Raw genomic sequence first — 14,383 nt, 5'->3', positions numbered from 1 at the left:
CTTTTATTACACCTATCAACTCCATGAAGATTGAGCTGTGCACGCTTGGATTATTTTAACAGAGAGTTGTGGCCATTTTAGATACAGCTTTATGCTTAAATTACAACTATCAACACCATGAAGATTGAGCTGCGCACGCTTGGTTCATTTTAGTAGATAGTAATGGCCTTGTAAGATACAGTTTCATGCTTATAATACAACTATCGACACCATACAGATGGAGCTGCGCACGTTTGGTTCATTTTAACAGAGAGTTGTGGCCTTGTTAGATACAGCTTTATGCTTATGTTACAGCTACCAACACCATTACGATTGAGCTGCGCACGCTTGGTTGATTTTAACAGAGCGTTATGGCCTTGTTAGATACAGTTTAATGCTTGTATTACAACTATCAACACAATAAAGATGGAGCTGCGCACGCTTGGTTCATTAAGAGTTGTGGATTTGTAAGAAACAGCTTTATGCTCTTTTTTCACCTTACAACACCCTACAGATGGGAGAGCCTTATTTTAGTTCATTTTAACAGAGAGCTGTGAAATTGCTATAGAGAGCTTTATGTTTATTCTATATTACATTAACTCCATGTATGGTAACATACCAAACCGCTTTTGCCACTATTACCTGTCCAAATAAAACGTAGTTTTTTTGTCATAAGATACGCCAGTTGACCGGCAACCTGACTTCCATACTTCCAAACCAAATACGATAGAACAACCATGAAGATTTCGCAATAATTTGCTTAATTTTATATTGGAGAAAACCAAATGTAAATGTAACCAAAATGTAAATTTACAAAACAGATCATTCACAGACATTTATTCAATCTATCATAGCAATGTATATCAAATACACACATTGACTCAATCTCTAGTAGCAAAACACACTATATAAACACATTTGTTCAATCTCTTAAAACAGTATATATATCATACACACATCTATTCAATTATTGGCTTAAATTTTAATCAAAATATAGTTATTTATGAACAGCACTAGATATGTTCATTTTACAGTAAAAATACGACTCCACTGTATTGCCATATTAGTACACACACTCCATGAATAGTTACTAAACATCGTCCGTACATATACTTATTACACACACGCCCTACATAGCTACTACACATCGTCCTTATATATACTTATTACACACGCTCCATACATAGTTACTACAGATCGTCCGTACATATACTTATTACACACACGCCCTACATAGTTACTACACATCGTCCTTACATATACTTATTACACACAATCCATACATAGTTACTTCACATCGTCCGTACATATACTTATTACACACACTCCATACATAGTTACTACACATCGTCCTTACATATACTTATTACACACACTCCATACATAGTTATTACAGATCGTCCTTACATATACTTATTACACACACTCCCTACATAGTAACTACACATCGTCCATACATATACTTATTACACACACTCCATACATAGTTATCACACATCGTCCTTACATATACTTATTACACACACTCAATACATAGTAACTACACATCGTCCGTACATATACTTATTACACACACTCAATACATAGGTACTACACATTGTCCTTATATATAATTATTACACACACTCAATACATAGTTACTACACATCGTCCGAACATATACTTATTACACACACTCCATACATAGTTACTACACATCGTCCGTACACATACTTATTACACACACTCCATATATAGTTACTTCACATCGTCCGTACATATACTTATAACACACACTCCATACATAGTTATCACACATCGTCTTTACATATAGGTATTACACACACTCAAATCATAGTTACTACACATCGTCAATACATATACTTATTACACACACTCAATACATAGTTACTACACATCGTCCGTACATATACTTATTACACACACTCAATACATAGTTACTACACATCGTCCTTACATATACTTATTACATACACTCCCTACATAGTTACTACACATCGTCCGTACACATACTTATTACACACACTCCATACATAGTTACTACACATGGTCCGTACATATACTTATTACACACACTCCATACATAGTTACTACACATCGTCCATACATATACTTATTACACACACTCCATACATAGTTACTATACATCGTCCATACATATGGTAATTACACACACTCCCTACATAGTTACTACACATCGTCCATACATATACTTATTACACACACTCCATACATAGTTACTACACATCGTCCATACATATACTTATTACACACACGCCCTTCATAGTTACTACACATCGTCCATACATATACTTATTACACACTCCATACATAGTTATCACACATCGTCCATACATATACTTATTACACACACTCCATACATAGTTACTACACATCGTCCATACATATACTTATTACACACACTCCATACATAGTTACTACACATCGTCCATACATATACTTATTACACACACTCCCTACATAGTTACTACACATCGTCCATACATATACTTATTACACACACTCCCTTCATAGTTACTACACATCGTCCATACATATACTTATTACACACACTCCATACATAGTTACTACACATCGTCCATACATATACTTATTACACACACTCCATACATAGTTACTACACATCGTCCATACATATGATTATTACAAACAATCCATACATAAAGTTCGAATGCATCATACATACACATAGTTCTTACACACCATACAAACATTGAGTTAATTTTAACTATCCATACATACATTTACTACACATCGTCCATACAAATACTTATTACAAACAATCCATACTTTTAGTTCGAATGCATCATCCATATAAATCGTTCTTACACACAATATAAACATAGAGGTAATGTTAACTATCCATACATATAGTTATTACACATATTCCAAACATATAGTAAGAATGCATTATCCAAACACATAGTTCTTACACACCATACAAACATTGAGTTAATGTTAACTATCCATACATACATTTACTACACATATAGTAAGAATGCATCATACATACATATAGTTATAATACACACCATACACACATAGAGCTGTGACCCAGCACCCACGCATAAAATTATTACACATCATCCATTTGAAAGCGTTATTACACACCATAAAATATGATTATTACAATGATTCCATGCAAGTTATTACACACGGTCCATACATAGAGTGATCAAACATAATCCCTTATATAGAGTTAGAACTCACCATCCACACATATAGTTGTACACACCATGCAAATATAGAGTTTCCAATCACGATCTTAATAGATATATTATAAACCATCCATACATCCAGTTATTACATACCATCCAAAAATATATTTTTACAAGCCATTCATGCATAGAGTTATTATATAATATCAATACAAAGAGTTATTACACACCATCCACACATAGAGTTATTACACACCATTCATACATAGAACAAATTCACACCATACACACATAAAGATATTACACGCCACCCAAACACAGAGTTAATAAACACCATCACACTAATAGTAAATACACACTATCAATACACAGATTTAAAACTCACTATTCCACTCAATACAAAACGGAATAATTACACATCGTCCATACATAGACTTCAAATTCTTCATCCATGAATTGTGTCTATATCAGAGGTCACTAACACAGCATGCTTGCAGCACTTATATTTTACAACATTTCTATAAACAATAAGGGTGATTGAAAGCTTCCAAAGCATGGATATTTAATTCACTATTGGGAATATTTGACTTTATCCAATAAAGTTATATCTTTCTTTTATAAACTGTATAAGACTGAATAAAAAAGCACTTACATCATTCTGAAACTTGAAAACGATTGCGACCCAGACAGTTAAAATTTGGCCATATTTCGAAATAAAAAACCTTTGCCTTTTTTTAAAACACCCTCAAGTCGAAACGCAATAATTATGAAAAGTAAATAAATTGCAGATACAATAAGCTTACGTTAATAATACGTCATCGTAGTTAAATAAGTAAACAATATCGTTGTTTACTTATAAAAAGTTAATAAATTGCAGACACCATAAGCCTACGTTAATATTACGTCTACTTAGTTCATTAAGTGAACAATATCGTAATTGATATGCGAATAGTTATTAAATTGCAGACACCATTAACTTACGTTAATGTTCCATCTACTACGTTCAGTAATTGAACAATAGCGTATATCACTAATAAAAGTTAATTAATTGCAGACACCATAAGCCTACGTTAATATTACGTCTTCTTATTTCAATAAGTAAACAATATCGTAATTAATATTGGAACAGTTAATAAATTGCAGACAACATTAACTTACGTTAATGTTCCATCTACTACGTTCAGTAATTGAACAATAGAGTAATTAACTTATAAAAGTTAATAAATTGCAGACACCATAAGCCTACGTTAATATTACGTCTTCTTATTTCAATAATTGAACAATATCGTAATTATTATGCGAATAGTTAATAAATTGCAGACACCATTAACATACGTTATTGTTCCATCTGCTAAGCTTATAAACTTAACACTATAGTAATTAACCATTGAAAAGTAAATGAATTGCAGACACCATAAATGGACGGTAATGTTATATCTACTAAGTTCAACAAGTTGAACAAAATAGAAATGGACATGTAAAAGGTAAATGAATTACATACACCATTACCTTACGTCCATGTTCCGTCTATTTAGCTCAGTAATTGAAAAATACAATTATTACAATTTGGCAAAGCAAATACATATCAGTCACCATATTGTGTCAATCAATATACATTGATGTAACGTCGACTGCGTTCAATAATTGAACAATATAGTAATCAACTGACAATATGTCAATGAATTACAGACACCATTAACCTTCTTCCATGTGACGTTCACTATTTTCAATACATCAACACTAAACTCATTACAATGGAAAAGCAAAAAGATTTAACACACGTCCTTGTACCGTCAACTTCATTTGTTAATGCGTCTTTCCCTTTAACAAAACAATAACTCATCCAATAACTATGTTCATAAGTTATACAAAGCAAAATACAAAACATCATACAATGATCAGAACATACATGTACCGTCTAATATGTTGAATGAATGAACAATGTACTTATTTACATGAGCATACTACAACTGATATGAATAACAAAGGTTAATGTATATACAGAGATATTCTTAATAAGTAAATTTCAATGAAACGTGTACATATTGATTTCTTTCAGTTTTCGTCATGAATTCATTTATGTACACAAACAAGATTTTCACAGGTTATTCAAAGCTAAAAAAATAATCATACAATGATCTTTCATTTCACGTACCGGTTCTTATTACTATTATTTACTTACAAAGGAATACTACAATTGATAGAAATTAGAAATATATGGTTAAAATTCTTGTAAGTAATAGATTTAACACAAAGGTGTACAGAAGTACGAACTATATATAACTAAAACATATTTACAAAAAGTACAAAGCAAACATGAAACTATCATTTATTATGTTCAGAACTTATAAATAGGAACATATTGACACAATTATTTCTGTATACATAGATTCTGATTGATAAAGGATATTGAAACAATGTTCATGAATGCATAAATAAAAGAGAAAAAATGAATCATGGCAAAGGGTATTTAACAGACAGTATGTTATACATGTACACGCTTTTGCTTTTCTTTTCCTCCAATGTTACATACTGTATTAGTAATCTTAAAGCACACTATTTTATTTTATGCTATCCGAATGAAGTTAGGAGAGGTATTTCAATCGTTTGATTACTCATTTCTCTTTCTGAAAGCTTTGTATTTTTATAAATGGCCCATGTCAGCCTCGGGATGTTATTGAAACCAATGGTGTATACCAACGTGGATATCCAAAAACCCATACATTGTTAATTGGTTATTCTGTTGTTCATGTAGAAGGTCAACCAATTCACAATAAACACGTTAAAATCATATCAATAACTAAAGATATGTATTTTACATAATACCTTGAAAACGACAAACATACTTTTACAAGCATTATGGTTAATACCAAATCAATTATACACATACATCTTACAGTCAATTACTTAAATAAACATATCAATATCAGAAACAAATATGGCAAATGACTTCTTTGTTACATCAGAGCGATTCATTTATAAAATAACTAAGTCAAATGTATGGCTGTTCCACTGAACGTTTTACTCTTGACAAATGGACAATTGCACTCTTGAAATGGGGGGGGGGGGGCATAGGGAAAAGATGCCTCTTGATGAAGGGGGGGGGGTGCTAAATGAACGGATAATTTTGAAAAGGGGCCAACTAGAAAAGATAACTCTGATGAAGGGGACCAAATGGAAAAGACAACTATTGATAAAGAGGGGGGGGGGGGGTGCCTGAGTTGTTATAATTTATAACACATATTTGCATCATTCTATCAACAAGAAACTTAGCGTTTCAAACGTTCTTTTAAAAAAACGATACATATGCTTCAAATAAAGGGACAAGTCTATACCTTGTGAAAAAAACTATCAAATGACGAGAGTATTTACAGAAATATATGCTAAAATGAATTTGTAATTAAAGTATCTACAAAAGCAATTCCAAATACTTTTCAGTTTCACAAATTGTGTACATTGTTTTTCTTGCACTTTGCATGAGTGTACTCTAGTATCCCCAATTGCTGCCAAATCTTTTGTTACACTTTGCATGAGTGTACTCTAGTATCCCCATTGCAGGCAACAATTATGCCAAATCTTTTGTTACACTTTGCATGAGTGTACTCTAGTATCCCCATTGCAGGCAACAATTATGCCAAATCTTTTGCTACACTTTGCATGAATGTACTCTAGTATCCCCATTGCAGGCAACAATTATGCCAATTCTTTTGTTACACTTTGCATGAGTGTACTCTAGTATCCCCATTGCAGGCAACAATTATGCCAATTCTTTTGTTACACTTTGCATGAGTGTACTCTAGTATCCCCATTGCAGGCAACAATTATGCCAATTCTTTTGTTACACTTTGCATGAGTGTACTCTAGTATCCCCATTGCAGGCAACAATTATGCCAATTCTTTTGTTACACTTTGCATGAGTGTACTCTAGTATCCCCATTGCAGGCAACAGTTATGCCAAATCGTTTGTTACATTTTGCATGAGTGTACTCTAGTATCCCCATTGCAGGCAACAATTATGCCAAATCTTTTGCTACACTTTGCATGAGTGTACTCTAGTATCCCCATTGCAGGCAACAATTATGCCAATTCTTTTGTTACACTTTGCATGAGTGTACTCTAGTATCCCCATTGCAGGCAACAATTATGCCAATTCTTTTGTTACACTTTGCATGAGTGTACTCTAGTATCCCCATTGCAGGCAACAATTATGCCAATTCTTTTGTTACACTTTGCATGAGTGTACTCTAGTATCCCCATTGCAGGCAACAGTTATGCCAAATCGTTTGTTACATTTTGCATGAGTGTACTCTAGTATCCCCATTGCAGGCAACAATTATGCCAAATCTTTTGTTACACTTTGCCTTATTAAACTCTAAATCTCCAAAATGCAGGCACAAATTGTGTAAAACGTTCTAATAACACTTAGCATGAATGAACTCTCCATGATGATCTCACGTTGTCAAACATTTCGACGTCCGTTCTACATGCGTGTCCATTCCGTGACTTCGGCATTCTTTGCAGTGGACTCTGCGAGTGCAGACCTGAATCGAGAGAAACATTTCAGCTAAGTTAGAATTTGATATCCGTTTTATTTTTAAAGACTAGTGTTTTTTTTTCAAACAAACAAGTTATTTCATTATAAGCTTATTAAGTCGTTTCAGATCAGTGTGTATCTAAACTATGAAACATCTGATCTGGTATTCATTATTTTTCTAATTGGATTTAAGAACGATGTAGCTAATCGGATTACTTGTTATTTATAACTGCCCAATACAGTGAATGAAGTAAATGATGTACGACCCTAAGATTTACTTAAGTTGCAAATTGAATACCACCCCAGAAGTTAAACTGAGTTTCATCCTTAAAATAAAACATAGTTTTAAACGACATTATAGTGTTTGGCTGTTTGGAATAATTTTATTTATTTTTAAATCCGCCCGACGCATAAGCATATTCATAACCAGTAGGGCATCAGGCTTACAGACAACGATTGCGTCACTTTCACTGTCATTACTAATAATATCCATCATGTGTTTCCGGCCCGGATTGAAATATCCGATCAGAGTGCATGCGCTTAAGTCGCGAACGAGGCTTGTCGGAAAAATCATGATTATTTTTGGTTGCATACCTACAGTTTTTATTTTATAGAAATATTGATGTAGAAACTGCATTTTTGCACAATTCACCAAAACGCGCGTGCGGCATTTCTTACTGATATCAATACCCGTAGTCAATTAAGATCACTGTTTATATCAAGTAGATCCTTCCATACTTATTCATCTATTTGCGCTTCATTGAAATGACACAATTTCCTTTTTATTAACAAAACATTGAAATCAATAAGAACTTGGGTTGCGCGTAACTCATATGGCATGGGGTGCCAGATGGGATATTCCAGCATGGCTAAATTAACCAGAAATGCCTATCCGGTGTGCAATAAAAACTATATTATAAATGAAATACATTGGTTCGTCAATATTTCACGCGTTTAGGATTTGTACTAAAAATAGATGATACATCGTCATGGTCGTATGAATAATATTTGGCATTTTTTTCAAAACTGTATCTATTATGTTGTATTATTTTTTATTGGTGAGACTCTAATGAAGCATTGAAACTCACAAAGATACTCAATACGCTAATGTATTTCACACCTTTTAATAGGTTTTGCATTAATATTTAAAAATATATACCTGCACAAGTTTTATTTGAAAACTGCAAACTCCGAACAGACTTAACGCGTTGGCTCGATATTGCATGGCTCGATATTGCATGACTCGATATACACGTTGGCTCGATATTGCATGGCTCGATATACTCGTTGGCTCGATATTGCATGGCTCGATATACACGTTGGCTCGATATTGCATGGCTCGATATACACGTTGGCTCGATATTACATGGCTTGATATACTCGTTGGCTCGATATTGCATGGCTCGATATACACGTTGGCTCGATATTGCATGGCTCGATATACTCGTTGGCTCGATATTGCATGGCTCGATATACACGTTGGCTCGATATTGCATGGCTCGATATACACGTTGGCTCGATATTGTATGACTCGATATACTCGTTGGCTCGATATTACATGGCTAGATATACACGTTGGCTCGATATACACGTTGGCTCGATATTGCATGGCTCGATATACACGTTGGCTCGATATTGCATGGCTCGATATACTCGTTGGCTCGATATTGCATAGCTCGAAATTGCATGGCTCGTTATACTCGTTGGCTCCATATTGTATGACTCGATATACACGTTGGCTCGATATTGCATGGCTCGTTATACTCGTTGGCTCGATATTGCATGGCTCGATATACTCGTTGGCTCGATATTGTATGACTCGATATACTCGTTGGCTCGATATTGCATGGCTCGATATACTCGTTGGCTCGATATTGCGTGGCTCGATATTGTATGACTCGATATACACGTTGGCTCGATATTGCATGCCTCGATATACTCGTTGACTCGATATTGCATGGCTCGATATACACGTTGGGTCGATATTGTATGACTCGATATACTTGTTGGCTCGATATTGCATGGCTCGATATACTCGTTGGCTCGATATTGCATGGCTCGATATACTCGTTGGCTCGATATTGTATGGCTCGTTATACTCGTTGGCTCGATATTGCATGGCTCGTTATACGCGTTGGCTCGATATCGCATGGCTCGATATACTCGTTGGCTCGATATTGCATGGCTCGATATACTCGTTGGCTCGATATTGCATAGCTCGATATTGCATAGCTCAATATACTCGTTGGCTCGATATTGCATGGCTCGATATACTCATTGGCTCGATATTGCATGGCTCGATATTGCATAGCTCAATATACTCGTTGACTCGATATTGCATGGCTCGATAAACTCGTTGGCTCGATATTGCATAGCTCGATATTGCATGACTCGATATACTCGTTGGCTCCATATTGCATGGCTCGATATAATCGTTGGCTCCATATTGCAAGGCTCGATAAAATCATATATATGGCATAAAACAGTTTAAGAGGACCATTTTTCTACTATGTGTTCATATTAAATTCAATCGGATGGCTCGATATCGTGATATCTTTACACGCTCGTAGTCATTTTCGCGGTACCTACTATGAATTTACATTATGTTTTGTTTATTTGGCTCGATGTCATTTTCGCGGGCTCATGTAAGAATTTCACACCTTAACTTGTTTCCTTGGCTTCATTTAGCACAATGCCATAATTGATTAGAATTACTTGAGGGGAATCATCATTATTATCAAATTTGGGCAAACATGCTATCAATCCAATTTCTGCCAATGATTGGCATGAGTACAAACATCTAAATTTTGTCATTGCATCTGTAAATCTCAATGTATTTTGATAAGGCGTTATTCACATATAATTAAGCTCGGAATGTTTCTACAAATATTAGAATTCATACAAATGTCAAATGCTGAGCAATCTAGAGAAGGACCCGGTACAACTTAAGCTATGTTTAGGTGTTACTCACTGAATAAATATTGCGTCTTTATTGCATAGAAGTGTTTATAGTTTAACTGTTATTGCTTAAAAAAATTAAATGTAATTTTCATAATATCGAACGCGTCATATTGCGAACTGTACGATAACTATTTCCAATAAATACTCTTCTCTTGCGGACATAACGTAGCAAATAAAAAAAGTGAAACAAGACGTTCTGTCTTCTGAAGAATACACATTCCGTAAGAAATTCCGCTTGGCTCGATATTCTCGAGGCTCGAAGTATTTTGACCGATTCTGGGAAAAGCCACGGAGTTTCGACAGTATTTCAATATAGTCTTTGAATGGCTATTGCAAAACGTTACCGTTATACGTGTTTAAATAAAGCCTAGAATGGCTATATCAAACATAATTAAAATATATATAACGTAAACTAACTTACTTCTTTGCGGTTGCTTTAAAACGGATGTCCCATGTTTGGTCCGCTTTATAACTTTTGGGCCTGCTAATGTCGTACCAGTCGGGCTCGCCGTTGTTTGGTTCAAACTTGAATTTCTCGATCTGAATGGCAGGGTCTTCCTCAATCTTTTCCTTCAATGACCAGACTTCCGAATGAGGCCATACATAACACTTGTCTAACACACACTCAACCAAATGTTGAGAAATTTTCGCTCGGCAGGCGAGACGCTCAACTACGTGTTGTGGTATTGATGCGACATAAAAGGTGAGTTTTGCTGTATGAGCAGGTGAGTGGATGGCAGCCATCTGGGGAAAGTGAAGATTGTCTGCATGCGGCACTTCACTGGTCAGTATATCACAATATGATATCTCACACGTGTATCCATAATAAATTGCACTGGAAGCAACATACAAACACAATGTTTCCGATATCTTCATGCCTTCGATCGTAATATGTTTGGTATAGTTTAGTGACGTGTTTGGAGGAGGCACCATCTGATTCCTCAGCGGATTGTACTCGTCGGATATTTCGGTACACCTCTCCAATTTTAATGTTACTGAATGGTTGAGTTGATTAATCCTACCGATGATTTGACACATTTGTTCTGTTGACATCTCAATACAAGATAGTTTCAACTCCGTGGTATAATCAGCTGAGATAGGCTGTGGACCCAACATCGTTAAGACTGGTTGTTCAACAGCAGGGTTTGATTCCAGGGTGAAGAAGTACAAGTCACAGTCCACGGAATGACCGCATCTGGTCACGTAGTCAATAAGTCGAATAAACCCCTCTACTGTGATGGTAACAAACCCAAGAGAAATGCATGTTGTACACTCAGATGATACTACCTGCTGCTCGCATTCATTCTGAGGCTGCGGTACATCATCTTCCGGTTCTATGGAACAATCCCACAACTTCAATGACGTGCCTCCCGCTTGAATGAAAGACAGCGATAATCGTCTGAACTGTTCCTCTGACATGCGAATCTTTCCCAGGGATAAGTCCTTCAGATGAGAGAAAAGTCCTTCCCGCTCATTCTGTGAAATGATGTTTTGTTATAATTATGACATGTATCTTGAAGAAGTATTAACATTAGTATTGGTAGTAGTCATAGTAGGTTGTAATAATAATAATAATAATAATAATAATAATAATAATAATAATAAAAATAATAATAATAATAATAATAATAATAATAATAATAAAAATAATAATAATAATAAAAATAATAATAATAATAATAATAATAATAATAATAATAATAATAATAATAAAAATAATAATAATAATAAAAATAATAATAAAAATAATAATAATAATAATAATAATAATAATAATAAAAATAATAATAATAAAAATAATAATAATAATAATAATAATAGATATAATAAGAATAATAAGAATTATAAGAATAATTATAATAATAGTAATGAAATAATAATAATAATAATAATAATAATAATAATAATAATAATAATAATAAAACAATAAAATAGATGAATAATACTTATTATTAAAATAATAATAATAATAATAATAATAATAATAATAATAATAATAATAATAATAATAAAATGAAAGATAATAATAATAATAATAATAATAATAATAATAATAATAATAATAATAATAACAATAATAACAATAATAACCATAATGATAAAAACAATAATAATAATATTGATAATAAAAATACTAAAAAATATTATAATAAAAATAATAGCAAAAAAAAATTAGATAAATAATAATGATTATTAAAATATTAATAATAATAATAATAATAAAAGTAAAAAAAATATAATAATAATAATAATAATAATAATAATAATAATAATTATAATAATAATCATAATAATCATGATAATAAAATAAATAATCATAGTAATATAATAATAATAATGATAATAATAATAATAATTGTTTTAAAACAACAGGGTATTCATTGTGTATTAACAAATATAAACAGGGCATATTTTTTTTTCAAATTCCAAGACACTTAGTCGTACTTTGATAATTTAAATTTTTATTTTAACAATGCTGTTTATCCAGTGTTGCTTGCTTTCAAAACCCTTCCACTATTGGTATATCAATTATAAATATATTAGTATTAGCATAAATGTACTACACATAATTCTGCAAGTTAATGCAAAAGCTTAAATTGGGTTACCACATTGGAACAGTCAACAGAAAGCGTTTTTCCGCTATAATAAACAACGCAAATCGTAATAATATTACACACACATGCACGCCCGCACACACACACACACACACACGCGCGCGCGCGCACGCACGCGCGAACGCACACAAGCGCGCACACACACACACACACACACACACACACACACACACTTGAACAAATAACCAATTATCTGCTTCGAAACAGACATAATTATGTAACTATACCTAGACGTTTAAGTATTTACTCGAAATCAACAATCCCATCTTCCATTGCTTTGTGGAACCGGCTTGATGTTCACCTTCGTAACAGTAACACGCTTAATGAATTTAAGGCATCTTTAAAATATACATGCAAATGCTCAATGGTTCCGAAATAATATCTTGTCAGAGAGAGACTTTCAAATCTCCACCATACAAGAATCAGAAATGCGTGCAGCAACCTTAATGCACATCTCCACATAAACTTTCTTCGTGATAATCCTATTTGTGACTGTGGACAAGGCACAGAAGATGCAGAACATTATTTCTTTAAAGTGACACTCTTATTCAAAATTAAAACATACACATGTATAACAAGCATAAACTTTGAATGATAAACCTTTGACTTATTACTTAATAATGCATTTATGGAAAATATTAATTACTGATAACACGAGTGATATATAAATATAAATACTATATAAAAATATATAAATATTAAATGATTGGTAAATGCTAAAAGTTTTAAGTAAGTACTGTAATCTTCCATCGTGTCATAAGGTAGAAATACCGAATTTTCTGTACCTTTCTTTCAAATTAAACTCGGCATCCTTCATAAGAATAATTGTTTTTGACATATAATCCATTTTTGGGGGAAAATTAAACAATTGTTTTAATTGCGGTAAATCGTATTTGGGAGTAAGAGTGCATCTTTAAATGTAGTAGATACGGCGAAGAACGCGTGTTATTTTTTTTTAAAAATACTCGAATGTTTCTTCCTTTAAGTAAATTATTATTTTAGAAAGAAAATAGCACAGTCGATGAAAACAGTGTACTTTTTATTGAAGTTTTTAAATACATACAATTAACGAAACGTTTCTTTTGATATCATCCTCGATAACGATATAAATGGTC

General features: G+C 33.2%; 1 protein-coding gene across 1 annotated transcript in view; it reads right to left on the bottom strand.

The window, feature by feature from the left end:
- Window positions 1-808: 808 nt before the first annotated feature.
- The window catches only part of LOC128221931 (uncharacterized), a 35,404-nt gene continuing 21,829 nt past the window's right edge, over window positions 809-14,383 (bottom strand). Inside the window, exons 2-3 of the mRNA XM_052930627.1 lie at window positions 11,075-12,129; window positions 809-7,699 (exon numbers count right to left, since the gene is read on the bottom strand). Coding sequence (XP_052786587.1) covers window positions 7,639-7,699; window positions 11,075-12,129 — 1,116 coding nt within the window. The 3' untranslated portion in view covers window positions 809-7,638. The remainder of the gene's footprint in view (window positions 7,700-11,074; window positions 12,130-14,383) is intronic.

This window comes from Mya arenaria, chromosome 16 (genome assembly GCF_026914265.1).
Source record: "Mya arenaria isolate MELC-2E11 chromosome 16, ASM2691426v1".
NCBI classification, from domain to species: Eukaryota; Metazoa; Mollusca; class Bivalvia; order Myida; family Myidae; genus Mya; species Mya arenaria.
Note: the sequence above shows the minus strand (reverse complement) of the source record. Positions and strands in the feature narration are given on the sequence as shown.